This window comes from Bolinopsis microptera, chromosome 2, assembly GCF_026151205.1.
Source record: "Bolinopsis microptera isolate Bmic1 chromosome 2, MBARI_Bmic_1.0, whole genome shotgun sequence".
Lineage (NCBI taxonomy): Eukaryota > Metazoa > Ctenophora > Tentaculata > Lobata > Bolinopsidae > Bolinopsis > Bolinopsis microptera.
In genome coordinates, this window is record NC_087073.1 from 10,637,938 (window position 1) to 10,661,385 (window position 23,448).

At 39.7% G+C, this 23,448-nt stretch overlaps 2 protein-coding genes across 2 annotated transcripts in view; both read left to right on the forward strand.

Annotated features, from left to right (window-relative positions):
- The window catches only part of LOC134826393 (bridge-like lipid transfer protein family member 2), a 54,106-nt gene extending 46,202 nt beyond the window's left edge, over positions 1 to 7,904 (forward strand). Inside the window, exons 25-28 of the mRNA XM_063838735.1 lie at positions 2,542 to 2,679; positions 2,863 to 2,948; positions 3,093 to 3,273; positions 3,823 to 7,904. Coding sequence (XP_063694805.1) covers positions 2,542 to 2,679; positions 2,863 to 2,948; positions 3,093 to 3,273; positions 3,823 to 7,232 — 3,815 coding nt within the window. The 3' untranslated portion in view covers positions 7,233 to 7,904. The remainder of the gene's footprint in view (positions 1 to 2,541; positions 2,680 to 2,862; positions 2,949 to 3,092; positions 3,274 to 3,822) is intronic.
- A 2,562-nt stretch (positions 7,905 to 10,466) lies between these two features.
- On the forward strand, positions 10,467 to 21,105 carry LOC134811345 (ribonuclease H1-like). Its single transcript, XM_063818133.1, has 9 exons — positions 10,467 to 10,736; positions 12,456 to 12,619; positions 13,489 to 13,667; positions 13,933 to 13,999; positions 14,301 to 14,359; positions 16,575 to 16,727; positions 17,079 to 17,219; positions 18,085 to 18,229; positions 20,471 to 21,105. The coding sequence occupies exons 1-9, from the start codon at positions 10,602 to 10,604 to the stop codon at positions 20,586 to 20,588; spliced, it is 1,161 nt and encodes a 386-aa protein (XP_063674203.1). The 5' UTR covers positions 10,467 to 10,601; the 3' UTR covers positions 20,589 to 21,105.
- The last annotated feature ends 2,343 nt before the right edge of the window (positions 21,106 to 23,448 follow it).

Here is a 23,448-nt window from a genome sequence, read left to right on the forward strand (position 1 = left end):
ACAGGGGTAAAGATTTTAAAGTCTGGATTTAGCTGGATTTCGGTCATTTTGGGATGGGCGTGGCCCCTGGGAGTGGCCCGAGTGGGTTGAGAGGTCGAAACTAGATTGTTATGATGGTTTGGGAGAGGCAGAACCCATTTTAAAACTAAAACATGTCCCACCTACCCCGGAACATAAAAGCACTACAGGGGTAAAGATTTTAAAGTCTGGATTTTAGCCGGATTTCGGTAATTTTGGGATGGGCGTGGCCCCTGGGAGTGGCCCGAGTGGGTTGAGAGGTCGGATCTTGATTTTTATGATGGTTTGGGACAGGCAGAACCCATTTTTAAACTAAAACATGTCCCACCTACCCCGGAACATAAAAGCACTACAGGGGTAAAGATTTTAAAGTCTGGATTTAGCTGGATTTCGGTCATTTTGGGATGGGCGTGGCCCCTGGGAGTGGCCCGAGTGGGTTGAGAGGTCGAAACTTGATTTTTATGATGGTTTGGGACAGGTAGAACCCATTTTTAATCTAAAACATGTCCCACCTGTACCTACCCCGGAACATAAAAGCACTACTGGGGTAAAGATTTTAAAGTCTGGATTTAAGCCGGATTTCGGTAATTTTGGGATGGGCGTGGCCCCTGGGAGTGGCCCGAGTAGGTTGAGAGGTCGAAACTTGATTTCTATGATGGTTTGGGACAGGCAGAACCCATTTTTAAACTAAAACATGTCCCACCTACCCCGGAATATAAAATCACTACAGGGGTAAAGATTTTAAAGTCTGGATTTTAGCTAGATTTCGGTCATTTTGGGATGGGCGTGGCCCCTGGGAGTGGCCCGAGTGGGTTGAGAGTTCGAAACTTGATTTTTATGATGGTTTGGGACAGGCAGAACCCATTTTTAAACTAAAACATGTCCCACCTACCCCGGAATATAAAAGCACTACAGGGGTAAAGATTTTAAAGTCTGGATTTTAGCTGGATTTCGGTCATTTTGGGATGGGCGTGGCCCCTGGGAGTGGCCCGAGTGGGTTGAGAGGTCGAAACTTGATTTTTATGATGGTTTGGGACAGGCAGAACCCATTTTTAAAGTAAAACATGTCCCACCTACCCCGGAACATAAAAGCACTACTGGGGTAAAGATTTTAAAGTCTGGATTTAGCTGGATTTCGGTCATTTTGGGATGGGTTTGGCCCCTGCGAGTGGCCCGAGTGGGTTGAGAGGTCGAAACTTGATTTTTATGATGGTTTGGGACAGGTAGAACCCATTTTTAATCTAAAACATGTCCCACCTACCCCGGAACATAAAAGCACTACAGGGGTAAAGATTTTAAAGTCTGGATTTTAGCCGGATTTCGGTAATTTTGGGATGGGCGTGGCCCCTGGGAGTGGCCCGAGTGGGTTGAGAGGTCGAATCTTGATTTTTATGATGGTTTGGGACAGGCAGAACCCATTTAAAAACTAAAACATGTCCCACCTACCCCGGAACATAAAAGCACTACAGGGGTAAAGATTTTAAAGTCTGGATTTAGCTGGATTTCGGTCATTTTGGGATGGGCGTGGCCCCTGGGAGTGGCCCGAGTGGGTTGAGAGGTCGAAACTTCATTTTTAGGATGGTTTGGGACAGGTAGAACCCATTTTTAATCTAAAACATGTCCCACCTACCCCGGAACATAAAAGCACTACAGGGGTAAAGATTTTAAAGTCTGGATTTTAGCCGGATTTCGGTAATTTTGGGATGGGCGTGGCCCCTGGGAGTGGCCTGAGTGGGTTGAGAGGTCGAATCTTGATTTTTATGATGGTTTGGGACAGGCAGAACCCATTTAAAAACTAAAACATGTCCCACCTACCCTGGAACATAAAAGCACTACAGGGGTAAAGATTCTCGATCTGGATTTTACCAGGATTTCAGTCATTTTGGGATTGGCCAACTCTGTGAGTGGCTTGAGTGGTTCAAGAGCTTAAAACTTGGTCTTTGTGATCGTTAGGGATATGTAATACCTATTTAACCACCAAACATATTTCAAATACTCAGCGACACAAATCCCCTTCAGGGCCCAGGGGTAAAGATTCTCATTCTGGATTTTTAGGGATTTGTCACAGATTTTTAGCTATTTGGGATGGGCGGCCTGAGTGGGGTGGATGTGTTACTTAGATTTTCATATCTTATAAGTGTCTTTAAAAGTATAAGTACGAGCAGTTTATTGAGACTTCTGACTTATACCGTCGTACTACGACTCTACGACTTGTAGATTCTACAATGATAAATATTGTAAAGTACGTGCGGCGCGCAAAATCCACTACAAAATCCACTACAAAATTCAGGGAAACGTCTTCTGTAATGAGCAACGTCAGGAACGACGCGTACACTAGCTTCAATATTTGCGCGCAGGGACTGATCGACTGATGCGGATTCGCTCGCTACCCTGGTATAACATGAAATTATATCGATATCTAACCCTCGATATTAACTTTTTGAGGCCTCGTCTCAAAAGCCATGAATCGGATAAAATCCTCGGTAAGATACATTGAGACATATTTTATATTCCATTTTTCAGGTATTATTTGTGGAGCGGAAGCGGTGTCACCCAACCATGCAATCAGAAAAACCAGGGTCATGCTCAGAAAACCGTGGAAGAATTTCGAACTTGCACGAGGAATGAACGCTCTGAAATATTTCTACGACTTAACTTTAGGTAAAATAATGTGCATAATTTCAAGAAACGTGAATATATTATGTTCATAGATCTGCTGCGGTGTTATTACGTACAAAATTTTGTAGCATTACCGCGTTATGATTTAGCATCAGATCTCCTTACACTCACTCCTTACACTGACTCCTTACACTTACACTCCCTCCTTACTCCTTATCCCACTAGATGCGCAAGAGATGGAGATGTCATGGGGTCCTTGTCTGGAGCCGTCCTACCAGTTCTTTGGACAGTGTATTGATAAAATAACAAAGGTATACAACTTTCATCTACTATTCAGCGCGCAAGAACAATTTTATTGGATAAACTTTGAATTATTAAGAAGAGCGTGTGCGACCGATTTTAGATGTGTAATTAGTAATAATTGATAAGTATTGAATATTGTTCTCACCCCACAGAAATCCCGAGACCCGTCCCCACTGCTGCCCTTCTGGGACAAAGCTAGAAACCTACTTAGAGGCAGTTTTGAGCTGCGATCACAAGTGTTTGTTATGAAGGCGCTGAGTGAACGTGAACCACTGAACAACTCCGAGTACCTCTCCCTCTGTTCAACTGGTTACAACTTCAAGTGGACCAATGGTTAGTGATCTTCTTACCTTGATTTTAGTTCACAAATTGAGATATAAAACGTTTCTGAAGCACAGATTTATATATAAAAAGCTTTTCGATCTCCTTGGTTTGACCACTGACCAAACATAACTGTTTAATGTTTATAATGAAACGTGAATTTGAATGCCCCCAATTGAATTGGTTGGTTTAGAAGATTTCTTTGATCTTAAAGCTGGTTCCTTTAGAATTATAATAACTAAACTAACAGTTAATTGTTTTGAATGACACCTCAACTTGTCACAAGAGCACCTTTATTTAAACTGTTTAATATATGTCGTCTGATTAAACGATTATTTCAATAAAGTGTCTGATTCTGTGACAGATAATTAAATTTCATTGCCTCTGGGTAAAGCACCTTATATACTATAATACATACTGCAAAGACTGGCATAATGAATAAAGAGTCTCAAAAATGTTGTAAATTTGAACATGTGGCATTTTCGTAATCCTTCATAGATAAGAGAATGTCCAAAAATTCAATCTTAAAAATTCTTAAAGTTAAACCTAAACCTGTTGCAGGTCAGTTAACATTTGACGGTGACACGGTGATAAAGAACAACTCTGAAAGTAAATACGGGGAATGTAAGATCGTGACCTTACCTCGGCTCTTGTTCAGTGTGGGAATGTTCTGGAGAACTCCCAACAACATGCCCAACGACCATTGGTCCTGTGTTCCGTACGACCCCAAGTTTGTTAAGACACAAGAGGAACCCTGGGACTCCTTTAAGAACTTCAGATCAAAGCATTTAGATCTGGATGTGTCTATGAAGTTTGCTAAAACAGAGGGAGATTCAGAACCTTATCCCAAGGTGAACTTGTACAGTAATACTCTGAAATGGCTGGACACGTGGGCGTCTGTAGTGGTCGGTACTGTCTCCAGGCCTGTCTTCAAAGGGTCACTCTGGAAGAATCTCAAACCTCCTAAGAAAAAACTTACCCGTCACTACCGTAAAATTCATTTTGAGACAGATTTCGACATGGCAGAAGTAGAGATCTGGTCGTCTTACAGAAAGAGAGCAGGAGCTAAGATCACGGTTCAGTCAGGAGAGCTGTCCATGACTCACAAGCTGACCCTGGTCCCCTGGCCTCCTCTAGAGATAGTGGATGGAGATGGGAACATCCAGTACGTGACATTGTCCAGGAGACCCCGAACAGTGTGGAGTACAGAGAAGTGTAAGGCTCACTTCCATGATATTCAGGGTACGCTGATGGGAAGTCTGGACAGCATGGAAGAGAACGCGTATGATAGGGACCCCAACCAGCGCTCCCCCGAACATTTCCTCTTCTCTGTTAACGAGGTGGAGTACAGACAGAGGGGGGAGATGTCTCTTAGCACAGAGTCCCTCAACAGCACTAACTCAAGGGACAGCAAACTCTACACGCACTGGATTGTCATCTCCGATTTTAAAGCCAGTATTAATATTGATACGCGAACTCTTATACTGGCTTTTATAGAACAGTATGAAAATACCCGAGCTTTGAAGAGAGATTTGTCTTCAGAAGCTCTCAAGACTATAAGTCTTGAAGGTGAAGGGACTAAGAAATCTCCAAGAGGAACTTTAATATTCGAATGTTCTCCGAACCAATCTAACGACGACTTACTCTCGCAGTTTGATGAAGATCAAGTTACGATAGTCACCAGTGACGACAAATCTTCCTCCTCAAAAGAGAAGCTAGCGGCAGAGCAGGCTTGTTCTGACACCGATATTAAAACCAGGCAATGGTCCATTCAAATGACTAACGGCCAGCTAGCAATGCAAGGACCTGAGCTGAACGGTTTCATAGTGCTGACAACTGGGAAGTGCCAGGTTCTGGGGACAGAGCACTGGCCGGTTCTCAGGGGCGGTGAGTTTTTCTCCAAACTCTCCTGGACCTGTATTGTGGAGCATGTTCAGTACTTCGCTACAGTGAACGAGGCACCTGAGTGTAGTATCCCCTGGTTAGACGAGAGTATTGTCTCCGCGAAAAGGAGTCGCTACAACTCTACCCAGGACCCTGAGGATCCAGAGAATCTTATTAATGACATTGAGGAGCAGGATGAGAGTTTGAAGGGGATAGTGAGAGAGGTTTACAAGTTTGACACGAAGCAGTGTGCTACCCAGCTACAGAGGATCGTCTCCAGGTGCGGGTGTTTGCTCTCTTTCGTCTCTTTCGGTTCTCAACCTATTGAAGATACACACAGTTCTACCGAGGACTTACAGTACACCACTGAGAACATGTATTCGAGTGACTTGCTCTCTGCCTTTTCTTTGAGACATAAGAGTCTGGAGGTGGCTACGAACACACATCAGTACAAAATGATCATAGACTGCGTGAACAACTTGCTCCTTAGAACCGAGGGATCCAAGAGGTCCTCCATTGGCCGGCTGCTTCATGCTTTCAGTTTAATGAGGTCAGGAGAAGACGAGGCTAGGAAGACAATTGCTGCGTATCAGAAGGAGATTCGGGAATGCATTGCCAGAATCAGAGACTTAGAGCGTCATCTGTACGACCTGAACGTTATGGGTGTGCCTAACCCAGACAAGATAGACAAAACTCCGAAAGTTTTGGAAACAGAGAAACAGAAGCTAAATAACAACAGAGTTAAACTGCGGTTGACCATCAGTGCTTTCAAAGAGTTCAAGTCAAAAGAAGGAGCACTATTTAAGGATCAGGTGGAGGACCAGCTAATGGAGGTGAGGAAGAATGAGATTTGTATTGACGATGCTAGCTGGACACTGACTGGAGAGTGCGGCCAAGTTCCTATCATGGAGGTCAATATCCAGGGAGGGTTCGCTTATTCTAGAACAGTTTACAGTACCTCTTCATCATGTGAAACTGATCAGAGTCCAGACTTTTCGAGCGGTCACAAGTTTACCCTGGGACATTTCTGCATCAGGAACCTTCAAAATGATCTGAATCCGCAGAATGTACTGTTCCCTATGAACGATAACAACGAAGGAGGGAACATGAACCACCGTCACTGTCTCCGAGTGTACCTTAGTCAGCAGCACAATCCTGTGGGAGGTATCATTATTAACCATCATCTTGAGATGAATCTCGTTCCTCTCGTTCTACGGTTTGAAACTGCGTTTTGGCGGGAAATTCAGAAGTTCTTTGTTGGGGAAGATAAACATGATGAAGGTATCCATGACTACGATGACCTTGACGACTCTTCCTCCATCAATCCTCTTGCTTTCGAGATCCGAGCTCAGAACTCAAAGAGGGACAAGAAGTTTAAATTTGGAAGCAAGAGAAATGTAAGAACTGCAGCTGCTGAACCACATAAGGCTCTGGATGAGATGTCAGAACGGAGCAAGAAACGATTCTTCAATTTCGTTAAAATCCAGCAGTTCCCTATCCTGATATCTTACAAGGGTAAAATCACTGTCAACGAGAAAACTGTGCTATTCCCTGATATCGAAATAAAAGAAAGAACTCAGACTTGGAAGGAGTTAGCACTGGAGATAAAGAGGATAAGTGTTCCGAAGGTAGCGCTGAGTCTGGGTAAGCTGAAGCAGTCCTACTCGGCCCCTATCCCTGTACTCTCTACTCTGGGGGTGGGCAGCAACTCTAATGTGGACGAGAGTGCTCGGAACCAAGAGGTCTACAGGTTCCTGACCGGTTCTGAAGCTGATGCTGCTCCTAAGAAGAAGCGAGGGTTGAGTCTGAGTTTGCGGAGGAACAAGCCTAAGAAAGCAGCACCACCAATTCCAGCTCGACCTACTCATTTACCCAACGACCAGTTCGTAAAGGAAGTAGACACTCCTGGGGAGTGGGAGGATAATACGCTTGGGGACCGGATGAACGTTCTTAAAGCTATGTCAGCGGAACCAGTTACTCCTACTGACCTGCAGCATCCAATTACTATGGCAACTGTTGCGGAGGGAAACGAAAACATTATTCAGATTAACCCTGGGGCTCAGGATTTCGGGGGCCAGTTGGGTTGAAACTCAGAAGGTTGACAGATTTATTAGTTGTTTTAGTGTTCTTATTGTGATGAATCAACCTGTAGGATAAACATGTAAAAGGAAATGTATTACTATTTTGACTTGTGAAGTTTGATTAATGAATTTTATGGGGGTTTATTTTCAGTATGGACATGATGTTATGTTTGCAGTATGATTTGAGGTGTTTGCCAATTAATAATGTTTTGAAGTTACTGTCGTTACTATAGTTACTATAGTTACTATAGTTACTATACTATTTTAAGTAAATGTCGTCAGCTTTACAAGAAGATTGAAGTGTTTAAATCAGTGCTGCCCGCATTAGTATGTCATACCACTCTAGTAGTATTATACTAGTAGTAGTAGTAGTCAACAAACTATATATCAGCTGGGTTCCTATTATAGACTGATGTTTAATTCTGTTTGTTTCACATGATCTGGTTCTTCCTCTTGAAAGAACCAGATCATGCCTTTATACTATAACTATGCCTGTACAGTGTACAGTTCCATCTCAGGTTGTGTTGACTTGATCCGGGCTGCACTGATTGATTTAATTCAATGTTAGAAGATCTGTAAGATCGAGAAAAAAGAAACACCTGTTATTACAACGTGTCATTCGTTTAGTTGAACTATTTGATTTGTAGTAATTTACTATTTTAATCATTTCTCTACTTTAACTGGTTCCTTTATTTAGTGGTAGGAGTAGCACTTTCATGTAAATGATTGATTTATTAATCATATTAATAAAATATATTTAGATAATCAAATAATACAATTGTGTCGTCAGTAAAAAGTATCATAATCTGGTCTTGACAAAGCACAATGTTTCAGTTTAATCATCTAAAAATATGAACTAACTAGGTGAACATTTTAAACTAGTTCCCTACCGGTAATAACGGTGCCGGTCACGATAGTAACTGTCATAGCAACTACAGTAACCATAGTAACCAGACATTTTAAACTATTTCCTTGCCAGTAGTTACGGTGCCGGTAGGGGTCCGGTTCGATACAGATTCAGCCCGCTTAGCTAAACAAGACACAATTCTGCCAGCAATTGTCCTCCACCTATCCCCGAGTAGTGTTCTAAACTGGCTCTGAGCCCACTCCCTGAACCCCGTCATCCTCAATAGCAGCACTATCGGGTTGATAGTAGAGTTAACACACACGCTCACTACGTACGTGATGTTCCAACTGTACCAGTAGAGGAAGGAGTTATTGTACATGGTAGTGTACTTGTTACCTGCTACCCAGGTGAATGAGTACAGCACATAGTTCAGGAAGACAGGAATGTTGCACGCTGTGTAGATAGCACTGAGAATCAGGATGGTAGTTGTGGGTTTCCGACGAGCGGAGCTCTGGTTGTAGCTCAGCTTCTTGCATCTGCGTCTCAGTTTGCGGAGGACTATAAGACAAGCTCCACAACTGGAGAAGATGATTGGAGCAGGGAGTCCTAGCTGTAGGGAGGCTTGTATTGAGGAGAGGACCCAGTAGTACCCCGCGGGGTACAAGAAACAGTACAGTGAGTCTCTGTTAAAGTGAAATGAAGCGAACGCGTAGTGGGTGGACCTGTCATATAGCATGAGTTGGGGGAGTATCTTGCTTGTTAGACTGAGAATGAGATAGAAGCTGGAGATTGCCATCATGGCTCTGATATTAAGGACCTTGAGAGGACTAGTGAGAGTGCTAGCTCTGGAGACAGCCATCACCACCATCAAGTACACAGAGAGGTACGGGATGACCTCCCAGAGGAAACCCCACACAGCACAGAACACATGGATACCAAACAGTCCAGCCTCTCTGTTAGTTACGTAGCTGAGAGCAACAGGGAAGGTGGTGGAACAGATGATGACGTCACTAACAGCCACCATCAGGTACACCAGGGTGAAGTAGTACTTGTTGTTATCCCTCCTGTTCCTCCTCGAGCCACGTGCCATCTCCCTCAGGAAGTACAGCACTGCCAGCGTGTTGGCTAGGGACCCGAATAGAATGCAGGGCCATAGGGCGGTGCCTATTAGCTTGTCGTAGGTAGGGTTCCAGGATGTCTTGAACCCTGTGGATACCTGATGGAGGAGCTGTGTTAGTTTACAATATGTGTTTACTATCTTGCTGGGTAAATTTGAATCAATATCTGTAATCAAATACAGCAGTATCTGGACTCTGGAGAAGGTGTAGTTTAAAATCTGTTACTGGACTTACCCATCGATATTTGGTAATGGTGGGTGCAGGAAGCGTGACGAGAGAGGAACTGTTTTCATCTTCTGTTAAGAGACCCTTTACTAAAGTGTCTGGAGTGTTGTCTAATGTTTCTGATTCCATCATAGTATCATACCTTGATGTTGAAATGTTAATCTAACTGGCGTCCAACCTGTTACCTAATATACAAATAATAATGTACATTTCTTCTTGGACGACTTTCTTTGGAATTTAGTGGATCGTTAAAATTATTATTAGACGCCTTTCTTTGGAATTTAGTGGATCGTTAAAATTCTTCTTGGACGACTTTCTTCGGGATTTAGTGAATCGTGCGATGACCATTTACCAAACACAATATAACGAAATTCTTCTTTCTGAGATGTCTGGAATTCTCGAAGAGATTAGCAATTTATGTGAGAAGAATTCTATAACACTGAGTTTAGCAGTACAATTAGCAATATATAAATGTATCTTCCTCAAGACATCAGATATCACATACGTACATCTGGTTACTACTGGTTACTACTGGTTACTACTGGTTACTACTGGTTACTACAATAACTATAGCGCTGTAGAACTTCCCAGAACTTTCAATTTTGTCATTGCCAAAAATATTTGCAATTTGTAAATTCTAATCAAGCTGTACGCTACTTCTTGTACCTCTGCAGTGATGAAGGTACCTAAAGTAAGTATGTTAGCAATATAATTAAGATCGCCAATATCTTATTTGATTAAAGTTGGAACTGCAGTGATCTGTTATCAATAATATTAGGTCTGTTTTACGTGTTGTAATAGAGCACACGGTTACTACTTGTTGTCATGGTAATAGGGCACACGGTTAAGTTACTAGTTGTTATGGTAAGAGGGGATGATAATTTGAAGATTGAAACTTAATGTTTCCTCTAAAGTTGGAGCTTGGTGCAATATAAATAATTTCAACACTCAAAACCAAACGAAATTATCTTTTAAAAGTAGATTTTCACGATCATTAAATATTATTTGGCGATGAACGTAGTAATGATGATCATGATAATATTTATCAATAGAGTATGACACGAAAGATACGAAGTACGTGACATGCCTAAAGCAACAAAAGGACAGTAACCTAGTAACCAGATAGTAACCAGATAGTAACCAGCTAGTAACCAGCTAGTAACCTAGTAACCAGCAGTACGTGACATGCCCAAAGTAGCAAAAGGGGGATGGTATGGAGTAGCAATAGGTAGACAGACGGGTGTTTACACTACTTGGGACGAGTGTAGTGAACAAGTGAAGGGATTCAGCAAGTCTAAGTACAAGAAATTCTCTACCAAGGTTTTTATTTAAGGGGGGGGGGCCAATGGGTATTTTTTTGTGAAACTTGATTTCGAGATAGCAGTTGACCAACAAACTAGGACCAGTGACCGAACTTTTGAGGGGGTCCCGGACCCCAACCGCCAAACGGTGCGCGCAGGGCAGCCACGCCCATATTTGGTCCAAATTAGGCCCAATTTAGCCAAATACCCTGTACATGCCCCAAACCCAGGTTTATGGTGCTCTACTTGTAGCTAGTGGTCTCCTGAACTCGTATATGAAATTTCATCAAGATTGGACAAAAAATGACTGAGTTATGAGCCAAAAACCATATGCCCATATTTGGGCATACGCACCAAATTTGGTAGATTTCGTCCCATAAATTGGTCAAATATCAATATTTTTGAATGAAACTTACTTTATATGAAAGGTAAGCCTAAACTACATATTCTCTGTAATTTATAGCTTTATATCTGTTTAAATGTGGATACTAAGGCGAAAAAACCACAAAAAATGAACTAAATTGCCCATATCTCGGTTCGCGATATTCGCGGAATTGATCTCACCAAAATTGTAACAACTCAATCAGTTTTCAAAATTTTTGCATGAAATTTTTGGAATCGACTCGAAATCGCATTTCGACCTTATTTTAAGAACGGATTTTTGATTTAGGCCTCAAAAAAAATTTGGCGGCCAAATTCAAAAATTATATTACAGAAATTCAGAATTTGGCCGCCAAATTTTTTTTGAGGCCTAAATCAAAAATCCGTTCTTAAAATAAGGTCGAAATGCGATTTCGAGTCGATTCCAAAAATTTCATGCAAAAATTTTGAAAACTGATTGAGTTGTTACAATTTTGGTGAGATCAATTCCGCGAATATCGCGAACCGAGATATGGGCAATTTAGTTCATTTTTTGTGGTTTTTTCGCCTTAGTATCCACATTTAAACAGATATAAAGCTATAACTTACAGAGAATATGTAGTTTAGGCTTACCTTTCATATAAAGTAAGTCTCATCCAAAAATATTGATATTTGACCAATTTATGGGACGAAATCTACCAAATTTGGTGCGTATGCCCAAATATGGGCATATGGTTTTTGGCTCATAACTCAGTCATTTTTTGTCCAATCTTGATGAAATTTCATATACGAGTTCAGGAGACCACTAGCTACAAGTAGAGCACCATAAACCTGGGTTTTGGGCATGTTCAGGGTATTTGGCTAAATTGGGCCTAATTTGGACCAAATATGGGCGTGGCTGCCCTGCGCGCACCGTTTGGCGGTTGGGGTCCGGGACCCCCTCAAAAGTTCGGTCACTGGTCCTAGTTTGTTGGTCAACTACTATCTCGAAATCAAGTTTCACAAAAAAATACCCATTGACCCCCCCCCCTTAAGAGATTAATTATTGGGATATTTCGTTAATATTCGTTTGGATTAGTTCTTCTGTGATAACAATATTATGACAGTGTTGTAGAAAAGGTTTTATAATGTGCTTGGCAAATAATGATAAATCTGAAATTAGGAACATTAAGAATTGTCTCCCAGCAGAACTAAGCGATGCTTATATACCATTAATAATTTGAGACAATTATGCACTTCCAGTTCAACCCATGACTATCGGAAATGGGAAATAGATAATGACGCAGACAACTTCCCCGAGGTTCTAAATATCCTATAAGGTAGGACTAAAAGCAGTAGCAGCAGTACCCATGGTGACTCAAACTAACTACCATTTCAGAGTCAAGCGGAGGAATACGTCCGAACTAATCGCAGTAACCATGGCAGCAGTAACCAAGCCCAAGGCAGCTGTAACCATGGCAGCAGTACCCCTGGTGAAGTTAATAAGGGTACAGGAACTGTGAAACCCATCAGGGGTGCCAATGTCTCAACTACACCCAACCGGTAAAGGATATTATGGAATTTTGTAATCAGTTCGGGTGGTTATGGTGGTAATATTCACGCACCGGTTCAACCCATTTGTCAAGATTCTTCTAACTGTCAACCTTACCTTGCGTAGATTTTCATGATGCCATTTTATGATTTAAGGTATGGTTACAATCAATGATGTCTACTGAGACAAATACTAATAGTTACTATAGTTACTAGTTACTATAGTTACCATTTAAACAGCTACAGCAAAGTTTGCATTTTTCAATCGGCTTGTTGGTAAAAAACGATATTTAAACTATTAAAACTATTAAAACTAGTAAAACTATTGAAAGTATTGGAATGTTTGAGAGCCTACCGGAGACCAATAAGAGTGGGTGGTGACGACTTGTCGACCCTAGTAACTATAGTAACTACCCTAGTAACTATAGTAACTACACTAACTATTAACTATAGTAACAACACTAACTATTAACTATAATAACTACCCTAGTAACTATAGTAACTACACTAACTATTAACTATAGTAACAACACTAACTATTAACTATAGTAACTACCCTAGTAACTATAGTAACTACCCTAGTAACTAACAGTAACTGCAGTAACTAGAAACTTAAGTAATTATAGTAACTATAGTAACTACCCTAGTAACTAACAGTAATTGCAGTAACTAGAAACTAAAGTAACTGTAGTAACTACCCTAGTAACTATAGTAACTACACTAACTATTAACTATAGTAACTACACTAACTATTAACTATAGTAACTAAACTAACTATTAACTGTAGTAACTACCCTAGTAACTAACAGTAACTACAGTAACTGCAGTAACTAGATACTAAAGTAACTATAGTAACTACCCTAGTAACTAATCGATATCAGGTCTCAACACAACAGTACACTTGTAAAGTCAGTATTTTACGGAGTAGCAAGAGGACACTCTCCAGGAGTGTACCGCACGTGGGCGGACTGCCACAATCAAGTGAGAGGGTTCCAGCAGCCTCTCTACAGAAAGTGCACCTCAGAGGCTGCAGCCATGACCTTCTGTACAGACCACTCAGGTAGGAGTATAGCTAGTAGTATTTCAGCTCATAGCTCGGGAAACGATGCTTTATTTGAATGCTTGAGTGGAAATTATTGTGACCGACATGACTTCGATTAGTATATTAAACGATCTTTATGTTTCAGTGGTGCTACCTTTATGAAACATTTTGTCAAAATCCCGCCAAGCTGCGCGATGACGCTCTTAATACTATTGAAATTGTACACCAATATGGGCAATTTGGAATTGGCTGCTGGCCAAAATTCTAAATAATAATTCCGCAGAACCTCCAGATCAGAAACTGTCTGGGGAGACGGAGAGATCGTTTGATTCAAGCCTTTCTGACTTAGGGTAAATAAGGAACATGTTTTATCGTTATTCGAGTTAATTTAGCTAATATTGGTGCTTACTTGGCAAGTGAGAAGTCCCAGGTTGATAGGATAGTTGGTACTAGTAACTATAGTAACTATAGTAACTACAGTAACTATAGTTACTATAGTTACTATAGTTACTATAGTTACTATAGTTACTATAGTTACTATAGTTACTATAGTTACTATAGTTACTATAGTTACTATAGTTACTATAGTTACTATAGTTACTATAGTTACTATAGTTACTATAGTTACTATAGATACTATAGTAATTTCAGAACTGATGGTGGAGATTTCAGTCCTACAAAACCTGCTGAAGTGGATGAATCTTTTTCAGGTAAGTTTAATCAATCAACACGACATGTTAATGTGTTGTTTATTTTATACAGGGACTAGTATATTCACTACTCATTCGTTGTCTGGTTTCTGGGAACACTGGTTATTGGTGCGGTGTTATTAAGGTTTGATAACATAACGCCTCCCTACGCTACAGTCAGTAACGCCTTCACAGCGTTGTGAACATAATATTATGCAATAATAGAAAGGTTAGTTTAGTAGTGAAGTCAGTAAAATCTACAAATGTCAAGGAGTAGACAAATATCGTGGCGAACTGCTTCAATATTTCATCGAAACTAGTACCGCACGCAGATTGATTAGTAACTACAGTAAACCAGTCATTATAGTAACTACCCTAGTAACTAATAGTAACTATAGAAGCTACTGTGGTGAACGGTTCAAAGTCTTCAAACTGCTTCAATATTTCATCTACCACACCCAGATTGATCGTGAACAATCTGGTTATTTTACAATCTGCAGCTATTTCCATTGATATTAAAGTGATATTAAAATCTCAGACCTGATGATCAGACCAAAAAAGAGACTCTCGCGTGATCACAGTAGCACGTGCTTGTCGCTTGATCACAGTAGCACGTGCTAGTCGCTTGATCACAGTAGCACGTGCTAGTCACGTGATCACAGTAGCACTTGCTAGGTAAGGTAGAAAGAAGATGATGGTAGAGTAAAATAAGGATGTTCTTATTAATTGAGTTCTTCAGCTCAAGTCAGCTGTCGAGGTGCTCTCTTTATAAGCCATTCTTTAAGAACTTGAAAATGTTTCCATCAGAGAGCAAATCTCAGGAGAGTACGTTTTTTCTTATCTAGTCACTGAGAATTCAATCTAATAAATAGTGACTCAGTGTTTAATGTAAAGAATAGTGACTCAGTGTTTAATGTAAAGAATAGTGACTCAGTCTTTAATCCAAAGAATAGTGACTCAGTGTTTAATGTAAAGAATAGTGACTCAGTGTTTAATGTAAAGAATAGTCACTCAGTCTTTAATCCAAAGAATAGTGACTCAGTCTTTAATCCAAAGAATAGTGACTCAGTCTTTAATGTAAAGAATAGTGACTCAGTCTTTAATGTAAAGAATAGTGTCTCAGTCTTTAATCCAAAGAATAGTGACTCAGTCTTTAATGTAAAGAATAGTGACTCAGTCTTTAATGTAAAGAATAGTGACTCAGTCTTTAATCCAAAGAATAGTGACTCAGTGTTTAATGTAAAGAATAGTGACTCAGTGTTTAATGTAAAGAATAGTGACTCAGTCTTTAATCCAAAGAATAGTGACTCAGTCTTTAATGTAAAGAATAGTGACTCAGTCTTTAATGTAAAGAATAGTGTCTCAGTCTTTAATCCAAAGAATAGTCACTGAGTCTTCAGTTTAATGAATTAAAAGCACTGCGTACAACTAATTAATCTTGAAACGTATTTTGAATGAAATGGGCGAGGATACCAATCTTTAATATGAGCGAGAACTTGAAAACAGTAGGCTCAATATCAGCCACTCCTTCGCACAAAATAACGACATTTCAGATGCAACACTTTCTTATCCGAGGCCGACGTATGAACCTTATCAGCTTATCCAAACTATTGATTACAATTTTTATAAATTTCAGACATATAATCGATTTAGGAGCCCTGCCCGAATTGGTGCGAACTTGCAACTAGTAAAATGTCCAAATAGCTGACAGAAACACAATATTTGCTACTATTGTAAAGGCTCTTCAAATGGCGCCCATTTTTAAATGGTTCTCGAAAAATAGACTCAAACAAAAAGGTCAAAACTGTATCGCCTTATGTAAGTGGAGCAAACACATTTATTGACGCACTAACCTTTAAAATAGTATTAGTAGGGATTGACGCACTTCCGTTTATAAATTGCAAACTTAAAACTAATAATTCATGAAAATAAGCAGCTAAGAGTTAAACTTGTGAGACATGACTCGTTACGAACTAGATACTCCGTAAGTAGCATTGCTACATTTGCCTCTCGATATTTAAGAATTTCAGGAAGGAAAAATAACTTGTTTTTCTCATGGCGAGACTTAAATCAATTGAATTTTACAGTCCCTAGCTAACTTTACTGTTGCTCTCATAATATGTAATCAGGGCGACTAGTTTGAAACTGGCTAGATGGGGTTCGTAATCCCCCAGCAGTTCTAAGAAATCAGGTACAGGAAGTATCCACAAGCCCGATTTTAATTTAGTATCTCCAGATTTTGAAGAGATAGAGGAGGAGAGTAATAACGAGGTTTTGAGAGAGATAGCAGCTCTTATCACTCAGTCACGTGACAGTGGGACCCAGTCACATGACCTCAACACCTCTTCTCGCCCTGTGGTCTACACTGACGGTTCCTGTCTAAATCAAGGTTATACTGACTGCTTCAAGTCTTTATGTTTATAATAACATTTTTAAAATGGCCTAAATCACGTGGGCGCTGATTTAATTCCAAAGCGATTGTTTCGACTCAAGCTGTGACAAGAAAAAAGGTAAAAATAGAAAGCAATCATTTTGTTGAATGCTCAATTTTATTTTCAAGAGAACTAAAATAGAAAGACTGTTCATAAATCCCGGATATTATTTCCTGTTCTACTCCGGAAACATTAGCATGGTGTCTGAGTACCCAGAATAACCCCCAAATATCTATATGAACACCCTTGCAAACGGTGGGTATCTTGCCAGTCTCATTAAATCTATAGTGATATCGGTGTTCTCCCAGGAAAAGGTGCGGGTCAGCGTCGTGCTGGTATAGGGGTATACTGGGGACCAGGAGACCCCAGAAACTGCTCTGAGAAGCTGTGGGGACTTCCAACAAACCAGAGAGCTGAGCTGTGGGCTGCTGTCAGGGCTCTACAAACAGGTGAGATGTGGGCTGCTATCAGGGCTCTACAAACAGGTGAGCTGTGGGCTGCTATCAGGGCTCTACAAACAGGTGAGATGTGGGCTGCTGTCAGGGCTCTACAAAAGGTGAGATGTGGGCTGCTATCAGGGCTCTACAAACAGGTGAGCTGTGGGCTACTATCAGGGCTCTACAAACAGGTGAGCTGTGGGCTGCTATCAGGGCTCTACAAACAGGTGAGCTGTGGGCTGCTATCAGGGCTCTACAAACAGGTGAAATGTGGGCTGCTATCAGGGCTCTACAAACAGGTGAGATGTGGGCTGCTGTCAGGGCTCTACAAAAGGTGAGATGTGGGCTACTATCAGGGCTCTACAAAAGGTGAGATGTGGGCTGCTATCAGGGCTCTACAAACAGGTGAGCTGTGGGCTGGTATCAGGGCTCTACAAACAGGTGAGCTGTGGGCTGCTATCAGGGCTCTACAAACAGGTGAGCTGTGGGCTGCTATCAGGGCTCTACAAACAGGTGAGATGTGGGCTGCTATCAGGGCTCTACAAACAGGTGAGATGTGGGCTGCTATCAGGGCTCTACAAACAGGTGAGCTGTGGGCTGGTATCAGGGCTCTACAAACAGGTGAGCTGTAGGCTGCTATCAGGGCTCTACAAACAGGTGAGATTTGGGCTGGTAAGAAACCATTAGATTATCGAGAATTTCATGGGTGTTCAATTTGTCGGAGAATATCGAAAATATTGTTGTTCTTTGGTTATCACGTGACGTGGGTGATCCTGATTAATAAAGATTTTGAAAGATTTCATATAGCAAGAATGTCAATTGTAATTTGAAGATGAGAGAGTTACAATGATATAGGTAACATATAGTTCTACTACAGGCTTGTCGGTGGGTTACAGGAAGTTGGAAGTAAGGACAGATTCCCAGTACACTATAAAAGGGATTACAGAGTGGATTAAGCGGTGGAAGAAGAATGATTATCATGATGCGAAGGGACAGCCTGTAAAGAACAAGGAACTCTTCAGGTATGTTTTTTAAAATCTTATCAGAAAATACATTTTTTATTTAATGGCAAAAATCTTAATGGCAAAAATCTTAATGGCAAAAATCTACTACCTTACTCGGGGTTATTATAACCGGGATAAAGTGGTGGGTTTTGGAAGATTCCGCCATATTTTTCCCGGTCAGAAATTTTACCAGTCATAAAAAAACCCGCCGACTCAGATTATGGGGTTCCAAGGGGGTGGTGATCATCATATTTTACCTGAAGTCTCATATGTGCTAGAGAAGACTTTTGAAGCAGTAGATGGAGGGCTGTAACTTTATTGGCGGTTGCTACCATAATTTCGTTATAAAAATCACAATTTGGTTATAGAAATCAGATTTCAGGGTGGACCGTGATTCTCACTTTTCTTGCCCATGAAGTGAGTAAACTGTGCCACTATTTCATGGTCCACGGTGGATTGATTACTGGAGCAGTTGAAGATGCAAAGCCAAGACATTCCCCAATACCAAGCGGTGGGCAGGAAATTAAGCTACGGCTGACCTTCAGAGCAGTAGCCCCATTAGCGGACAAAATGAAAGTCTTGTTAAGACAACAATACAACTTCGAATTTGACGGTCAGCAGCAGGGGGATATCAATAATGATAATGGAGGGGAGTTGGGACATTAGCGATAATGAGAATGAGAATACGCTTTAATGAAGATTTGACTTATTATTGCTATAGATTTATTTTCCTTTAAATACTAGACGTGTCTTTTTCTCTATTTCTGAGTAATATCAGTAACTGTAAATTGAAATAACTTCTTTAACAAGTAACAAAAACAGAAATTTCGGTTGAAAATTTGTTGACCTCTGAAAAAAACTTGAAAGGTCGGCCACCGGTAAATACATGACCGGGATAATTTGGCGGGTTTTGGGAAATTCCGCCATATTTTTCCCGGTTATTAATTTTCCCAGTCATAAATTAACCCGCTATAATATTCCCGAGTAAGGTATATATAAAGCGAGACGATATATATGGATGAATGGATGGATCCGTACCATTTTACTGACACCACGGCATCAACTTTAACGCGACTTTCCGCAAAAACCGTAAAGATATACAACTGCCTTTTTGACTGGGTCAAATGCTTTAATGGCCTCCAAATCAGCATGAAAAAATAATAAGGAATAGGAGTTTTAAAGCCCAAAATTTGGACCCCCAAGTGGGGTCAAAAACACGAATTAAATAGGTAATAATTATTTGAGTCTCTTGAGTCTTGACACCATTTTAGGGTTATACGGGTTCCTGCTAGTAGTTATAAATGATTAATCAATAATATTTATATAAGATTTGGCGGAAAGGATTTTACCTCTGTATGTTGACGCATTTTTATAGGAATACAAGGAATACAAGGAATACAAGGAATACAAGGAATACAAGGAATACAAGGAATACAAGGAATACAAGGAATACAAGAAATACAAGGAATACAAGGAATACAAGGAATACAAAATTTAAAATCTTAAGCTACAATAGTAACTGTTAAGATAATAACAATATCATAAGATTTGAATTTATTATATTAATATAACTTAAACTAAAGTGAAAAATAAAGATTTTGACAAAAATATTTTGTTTACAGTCGCCTTGGTAATGCTGTAATGCTTGAGCCAGGCCACTTTGCACTCGTTGTTGCGCGAAAAGAAAGAAAAGCGCTGATACAGTGATGTTCAGTGTTCATGTACTGGCCAGAGAGTCGACGAATTATATCCTCGCGTGGTAACGGATTCGTTTAACTTAGTCTGTCGCGTGCTCTACCATGGCAACATATTATGAGTTCCTTCAGCAACCCACGTGGGCATGCTTAATGGCTTTTAGTATCTTTATACGGTTCCAGTGGTTAATTGAAAAGCTGGTCAAAAGAGCGGTTATACCGAGAATTCAGCAATATTACCATATTTATTCTATCCCCGCAATTATAACAGCAAAGTGGAGTTTTGTCTTAAAGACCCGAGGGCTACCCATTTAAGGGCTTTGAAACCGGTTTATTGAATACAATATAATATAGAAACAAACTGCAATAATATCGTAACATTCATGTCGATACTAACTGAAATAATATAATCTGTAGGTATAATATATAATATACTGTCACATAATTAAGATACGTATATGATATGATAAAATAAATATCTCTTTTATTTCCACACTAATTCTCACACCAAGCTTTAATTCACACACCAAAACTTGTTAGTAACCACTAATTACGTGTACTTCAGTTGCTTGGACAGCCTCACCAACATGGTGGACGTAAGATGGGTCCACGTTAAAGCGCATTGCGGCGAGCCTGGCAACGAGGCGGCTGATAGACTAGCTCGAGACGGCGCTAAACTGTAATCTCACTGGCGGCGCTAAACTGTAATCTCGCTGGCCCGGGACGACGCTAAACTGTAATCTCGCTGGCCCGGGACGACGCTAAACTGTAACTCACTGGCGGCGCTAAACTGTAATATAAGCAAGAAACGGTGCTGAATTATTATTAGAGAGATTGTTTGTATTGCTGCGAGAGAAATTGTAGGCCGGTGGCCCAGAAGTAACTGCCCACACGCAACCCTTTAATAACTCATGTAATTCTTCTTAGAATTGCACAGAAATTTCAGAGATTATAGATATTATGTATTAATATTTATCTCGATCATGGAGGAGTTACAAGACAATCAGTAACGATCAAGATTACTGGTTCGAACGACTTGTCACATGACTTGGATGGCCTATCGTTAAGTTATTCCAATATGATACCGCAGTCTGGGGAACACCTTGCTAAGTAAGGTGTCTAAGAGATGAGAGAAATCACAATGCTGGCAAGCATTACCGTTGCCGTTATATTCACAATACTATTTACTCCCTATACTATTATATCCCCTTTAGTTTATTGTTTTCCAGGCATTAAGACTCATTGAAAGTAGTTCAGCAGGTATATTTAAGTAAAAAACATTCTAATTCAATGTTAAAGATGACAAGAATAAGAAATAGTTGTGTGGAGGTTTTTAAGAAATTTGCGCAAAATACGCGCCAGCATGTTATACGAAATTAGGTAAAAAACCCAAAATCGCCATATTCAGGTGCCTTAAAAACCATGTTATAATTGAGTTAGAAATCTGAAACTTTGCAGGGCGTCTAGACCTTGTCCAAATCGACTGTAAAAAAATTTCATGTTTCAGGAGTATCGGGAAGTGGGTTTTCTGGAACCCCTGTTTTACAACAGATTGTCGTGAAGCATATATATATATAGACGCTTTGGCAGTCAATTGTAGCCTACATTTAAGTGTCCGTAGATTCAAAAGAATAAAAGATACAGTCATTTAGAACCACAGGTTTTAAAGATAATTGTTTATACTTTAGTTTACATTATATTGAAAAATAATTTATTGTCACCATCATCACTTGATGACGTCATCAAATTAAGTATTTTTAAAACTTGATTTTTTACAGAATAACAACTTTTCAAATCGATTTTACACCATTAAGGAATAATTTTATTCAAAATCTGAGGACATCTTCACCATAGATAATCGTTTAAGCATTCTGAAAATCTACCGGAAAAGTTTTCTACCTTGCTCCTTCATAAAGATATTCGCTATTGAAGTTAGTGCTTTTTTGAAGAATAATTTTATAAAAACACAAAAGTTGTGAATTAGTATTCTCTGGTGTTGGGCCATCCCTTGGGTTGTGGAGCTCAATTTTGCTTCCTAAAGGTCTAAATTGTGTTATAGGCTAGTTTTAAAGTTAAAAATCAAAAAGTTGCACACGTGGGGACACGCCCAAATTGATTTAAAATAGCTAAAATGAAAAATCACTAAAAATTGTTATTTTCACGATTTTTATCAACTTTGGAGTCCCGTTGTGATCCAAGTTCTTTTTGAAATCTTCTGAAACTTTTCATGCTTATCAAACTATATATTAAATACAACTATGCAAAATCAAAAAGAGATGATATTTGACCAAAACCCATAATCATGGGTAGAGTGAACCGCTGCCAGTGTCTCTCTTTTCCAAACAAAAGGAAATGATATTAATTTGAGGAACCGTCCGCAAATGCAAATTGATACCGAGAATGAAATCGGTCGGTCGCTTTTCCCATTCAATAAGCTTTATTACAATTCGTAAGCCGTGAATGAATGGGAAACGCGAGCGACCGATTTCTTTCTCGGTATCAATTTGCATTTGCGGACGGTTCCTCAAATTAATATCATTTCCTTTTGTTTGGAAAAGAGAGACACTGGCAGCGGTTCACTCTACCCATGATTATGGGTTTTGGTCAAATTGTATATAATATATTGGTGATGAATAAGACGACACTTTCTATAGTTCTGTTTTATAAGATGGTTATTATAAACCTACAAATGAAATGTCGCGATTGAGGTTAAGGAGTGTCAAGTGTCCTGTACCAAATTCTTGAAATTCATAAGATTGATAAAATCTAATTTTCCACTTCCACTTCCAGCTATGCCCAATAAACCATCCTTTTTCTAATGATATTGTCTTCAGCCCGGGAAGTGTTATATTATTTATTTATTTTCAAAAGATATAATTGAATATGGGGGCTTCGTAGGTTTTAATTTTTAAATTTAATTCCATACTTTAGTTTTTAACATCATTATTACATCCAAGATTTAGTTTTAATATATTCACGCTTTAAGTTAATGAAACAGTGATAAGTATTCCGATATTTTTATGAAAGTTTCTCTTGAGACTCATTGAAATAATATTGCAAAGAGCTGCTATTGACAATTATTTACTGTTGAATCGATTAATTAATTTAACTTATTCTTAATAAAAAAGTTTTTTGTTTTTAATACCTTTGAAGATAATATTGAGAAGTGTGTGGACAACTGCAGTAAGTGGGGTTGAAAAATATTGTGCACGTTTTCAAAAGGTGTACAATAAGATACAAGGTGTGAGTTCCAGGAAATCACTTTATTTCGGAAGAGTTAAAGCGAACATGTGCACTCTTTAAGTGCGGAGTGGTTAATTTCTTCTTGTTTTATAAGTTCCGCAGAACCCGAAATGGAAAGAAAATTAATGAAACTAAGGATGAAACACCTTGGTATTCATACCTTGTTGCATTTCCCGCAGGATTTTTGTTTCTAAACCACTTTAATGCCATCATAGATATTGCCTTTCAGAAAATTAAGTATAAAATTGTAGCGAGACGCGAAAAGCAATCTCGTTAGATATCACGCCATTTCGTTATAGA

What these genes read in the sequence shown, in the direction of transcription:
- LOC134811345 (XM_063818133.1), top strand. Translation starts at nt 10,602, where the DNA reads ATGCCCAAAGTAGCAAAAGGGGGATGGTATGGAGTAGCAATAGGTAGA. An exon ending in ACAAGAAATTCTCTACCAAG is followed by an intron (nt 10,737 to 12,455) that starts GTTTTTATTTAA and finishes CTACCATTTCAG; the next exon opens with AGTCAAGCGGAGGAATACGT. An exon ending in CGGTTCCTGTCTAAATCAAG is followed by an intron (nt 16,728 to 17,078) that starts GTTATACTGACT and finishes GTGTTCTCCCAG; the next exon opens with GAAAAGGTGCGGGTCAGCGT.